This window comes from Myotis davidii, unplaced genomic scaffold (assembly GCF_000327345.1).
Source record: "Myotis davidii unplaced genomic scaffold, ASM32734v1 scaffold223, whole genome shotgun sequence".
NCBI classification, from domain to species: Eukaryota; Metazoa; Chordata; class Mammalia; order Chiroptera; family Vespertilionidae; genus Myotis; species Myotis davidii.
Genome location: NW_006294609.1, coordinates 5,287,820 through 5,291,794, shown reverse-complemented (window position 1 = coordinate 5,291,794; position 3,975 = coordinate 5,287,820). Strand labels below are relative to the sequence as shown.

The following is a 3,975-nucleotide window of genomic DNA, read 5'->3' as shown; positions in this document are numbered from 1 at the left end:
TCCGGAGGATGCAGCTCCAACATCAGGATTTTAAAAAGATTCCCAGGTGATTCTAATGTGCAGTCAAGGTTGCGAACCACTGACTTAAGGGATTCTTATTTGCACCTGGGGCTGAAGGCGCTGTATGAGGAGGTGCCCTGCTAGCAGTTGGCTTTGACTCTCTACGACCTGCTTTATCATTGTTAATGCTCTCCCCAGGCACAGGCACAGGAGAGCGGGTGCTGGGTACGAGGAGGTACCTGGGTCCCTCAAGCTGGCGCTGCAAGAACTTCTTCACTGCAGGGTCCTCGCAGCTGTAGCTGGTGGTCCAGAAAACACACAGGTGCTGGTACTGCTGGATCAGGCCCAGGACGGTGCGGAGGCCTTGGGCCAGGCTGAAGGCCTCCTTCCCAGTGAACACACCTGACTACATTCAAACACAAACATTTTCTGTGTCAAGAGATCTACACACAAAGTGAAAGTATAAGCCACAGGTGGGGAGGATAGATTTGCACTGTTAGCGAAATAAAAACCAGCACCCACAATATATAAAGAGCTCCAATCAATCAACAACAAGAAAGGCAGCTAACCCCGTAGAAAATAACGGGCAAATTACATGAACAGACAATTCCCAGAAAGGGAAACACGAATGGCTGCTAAACATAGGGAAACACTCTCACTATCACGGAGGCACACGTCCCGTCAGGCACACGCCTGGTGCAGGACCCGCACTGCCAGCCTCACCTGGCGGTACCAGTGTTTCACCAGCAGGATCAAGTTCTTCAGCTTGGCTGGCCGGGTGTTCACGAAGTTCCTCCGCAGCTCGGCGAAGCAGGCCGCGTGCTCGCCCTTCTGGCAGCCACTTTCCAGGAGGGTGGCGTAGACGTGGGGCTTGGGTTTGACACTGGAGCTGAGCTGACCTGGGGATGTGAAGGCCTGGGAGTGAGGAAGGGAGCTGAGGACCCAGGACGAAGGGCAGTGCTGGTGTGGGCTCAGCTGGGGGCGCTGGGGGAGAGTGAGGAGGATTTGAGGGGCGGGGTATGCCTGCATGGGCGCTGGAGGATGAGGAAGAGAGCCGGGAGGTCTCAGGGAGCCAGAGAGGAAAAGAAAGCTCTGGACCAGAAGGGAGGGTTCCTGCTCCCAAAGGGCCAGGCGCCCCCAGAGGTCGTCGGAAGAAGTGCAGCCTCATTCCCAGGTGAGTAGGCAAGAGGCTTCCTTCTGAGTCGGCTGTTCTGTAACCTGGCAATCCTTCCCGCCCCGCGGCTCCCCGCAGGCCATACTAAAATACCACTGCACAGGCCTTTAATTAATCGGTGCCCCGCGAAGAGGAAATGATGCCGGAGAAATACAAGGCAAGAGGTTCTGATTCCTTAGCAGTAATTGCTAATATGTTTTGAGCACTTACCACATGCCGGGCACCGTGCTGAAAGTTTTACACCAATCCCCTCATTGTATCCCCACTCAAAGCCGACAGTTCTCCACCTCTCTTATAGCTAGGGAAACTGAGGCACAAAGACACTCAGTGATGCAGCTGGAGGCAGGATGGGAACGCAGTACGTGCAGTACGTGCCTCCCTCTTCTGGGCCAGGCTCGGGAAACGTAAACACTCCCCAGAACTTCCTAGGTCCCTGACGTCATTTACTTGCTGTGTGACTTCGGATGAGTCACCCTACGTCTCTGTGCCTTAGAGTCCCCACTGGTAAAATGGAAGATGAGACAGTGCAGACCTCATAGGTTTGTTTTGAGGAGGACTGAGACAAAACATGTCAAGTGCTTGGAATAGTGAAGCATTTAATAAGGAGTAGCTATTATGATTAATAACAAGGTGGGTATTTAGGAAAGTGTGGCTGTCCGCCAGGTCAGCAGAACCCTGGATAAACTCAAGCAGCTATCTCCCAGAGCATCATGGTAAATGAAGATGATGATGATAATAATAACAGAAATAATAGTAAGAATAGAAATAAGAATAGCAAGCACTCATATAGCCTTATCACGTGCCAGGCACTGCTCTGAGTTCATTACATGCATTAACGCATAAAGTCTTTCCAGAACAAACTACTATTGTCCTGTAATTACTATCTGCATTTCGCAGATGCATATTATTATATTAAATCAAGCATGGGTTTATTACAAAGGGAAGTGAAAAATCCCATTGGTGCTTTTAAGGTAAAAGATGAGATTTTGCAGAATTCTGGCCTTGTCCCAGACCCCTGCTGCCGGGCATGTGCCCATCTGCCTTCTCCTCCGGGGTGTGTATGGAAGGGCTGAGCTGCGCTGCAGGAGGCAGTGGCTGAAGAAAACTCTCCCCAGTTGTTGGCGCAAGGACCACAGATCCAGGAGGAATGGGCCTTCTTGGCCCTTGTCCGGTCCAAACCCAGTATGTTTAGTCAAGACACTGACGCCCATACCCAGCCAGCGTGGCTCCGTGGTTGAGCATCGACCTATGAACCAGGAGGTCACGGTTCCATTCATGGTCAGGGCGCATGCCTGGGTTGTGGGCTTGATCCCCAGTAGTGGGGTGTGCAGCCGATCAATGATTCTCTCTTAACATCAAGGTTTCCATCTCTCTCCCTCTCCCTTCCTCTCTGAAACCAATTTTAAAAATACACTTAAAAAAAGAAAAGAAAGAAACAGAAGCCCAGAGAGGGTGATCTCCCTTCCTCTCTGAAAGCAATTTTAAAAATATACTTAAAAAAAGAAAAGAAAGAAACGGAAGCCCAGAGAGGGTGGCCAGGATCCCACCAGCGCCCTCATCTCCTTGAGGATCTCTGTCCGCAGAGCCCGCTGGTCCTCATAGCTCTTAAAGCAGTCGAGGAAGACGACAAGTTCGGAATCACAGCCACCCCTCAGAGCTGTGCCCCGGCCAGAGGAGCCTCCCTGTGAAGAAAAAAAAAACAAACCCTCAGAATTCTGCACTCTCCAATCCTGTGCCCAGGGGCTGGCAGGGCGAGTGAGGCAAGTGAGCTGGGTGGGGACTGTGGCCACACGGCTCCGGGCCTCCAAAGCCCCAGCACTGCTGGCAGCTCTGAGGCCAGCTCGCACCTGCTGTCATCTCTCCCCTATAAGCTCCAGGTACTCCTCTATGCCCCCCAGGTTTCCTGGGTCCACCCGGCACCCCTGGAGTTTGTCTTGAGGACACAGTAGATGGCACTTGTCTCCTACCCGAGTCTGTGGGCGTCCTGAGCGCAGAGTCAGCGTGACAAAAAGCGACCCAGGCTCAGTGTCCCCATCCATTAAACAGGGACAATTGCCCTGACTGGTTTGGCTCAGTGGATAGAGCGTCGGCCTAGGGACTAAAGGGTCCCAGGTTTGATTCCGGTCAAGGGCATGTACTTTGGTTGCGGGCACATCCCCAGTAGGAGGTGTGCAGGAGGCAGCTGATCGATGTTTCTAACTCTCTATCCCTCCCCCTTCCTCTCTGTAAAAAATCAATAAAATATATTTTTTAAAAAACACAAAAACACAGGGACAATAATCTCCACCAGACTAAATAGGAGGATTACCTGAGATAAGACTAATGAGACAACGCTCATTGTTATTTGGCGATTCCTCAGTAAATGGGGCTGTTATAGCTATTCTAGAGAATTAACCTATCTGCATCCTTAGGGGCAGGCCTAGTGAGGTCCATGGTCTGTTTGGGTGAATGTGTGAGTGAAGAATGAATGAATGAGTGAATGAATGACTAAGAGGCAGCCCTTGGCAGCATAGATCCAGGAATCAGACTTCCTGACTTTGAATCCTGACTGGACTTCTTACAGGCGAGGATATGTTACTTCGGCTCCCCGTGCCTCAGTTTCCCCATCTGTCAAGGCGGGTAAATAGCACCTCCCGCGCAGAGCTGTTGTGAGCAGAGTCTGTGTTCAGGCCCCTGTGAACGCTGGAGCGAGTAAATGAGCTAAGTGTTAAAATGAATGGAAAGACTGATAACTCCCCGCCCCGCCCCCCATCTCAATGTGCCCAGCGTCCTCGAGGGTTGTCCCCTGAGGTCGCCCCTGC

At 51.6% G+C, this 3,975-nt stretch overlaps 1 protein-coding gene across 1 annotated transcript in view; it reads right to left on the bottom strand.

The window, feature by feature from the left end:
• Positions 1-3,975, bottom strand: part of OAS3 (2'-5'-oligoadenylate synthetase 3) — a 14,085-nt gene that overhangs the window by 9,282 nt on the left and 828 nt on the right. Inside the window, exons 3-5 of the mRNA XM_006769003.1 lie at positions 2,722-2,856; positions 724-915; positions 240-406 (exon numbers count right to left, since the gene is read on the bottom strand). Coding sequence (XP_006769066.1) covers positions 240-406; positions 724-915; positions 2,722-2,856 — 494 coding nt within the window. The remainder of the gene's footprint in view (positions 1-239; positions 407-723; positions 916-2,721; positions 2,857-3,975) is intronic.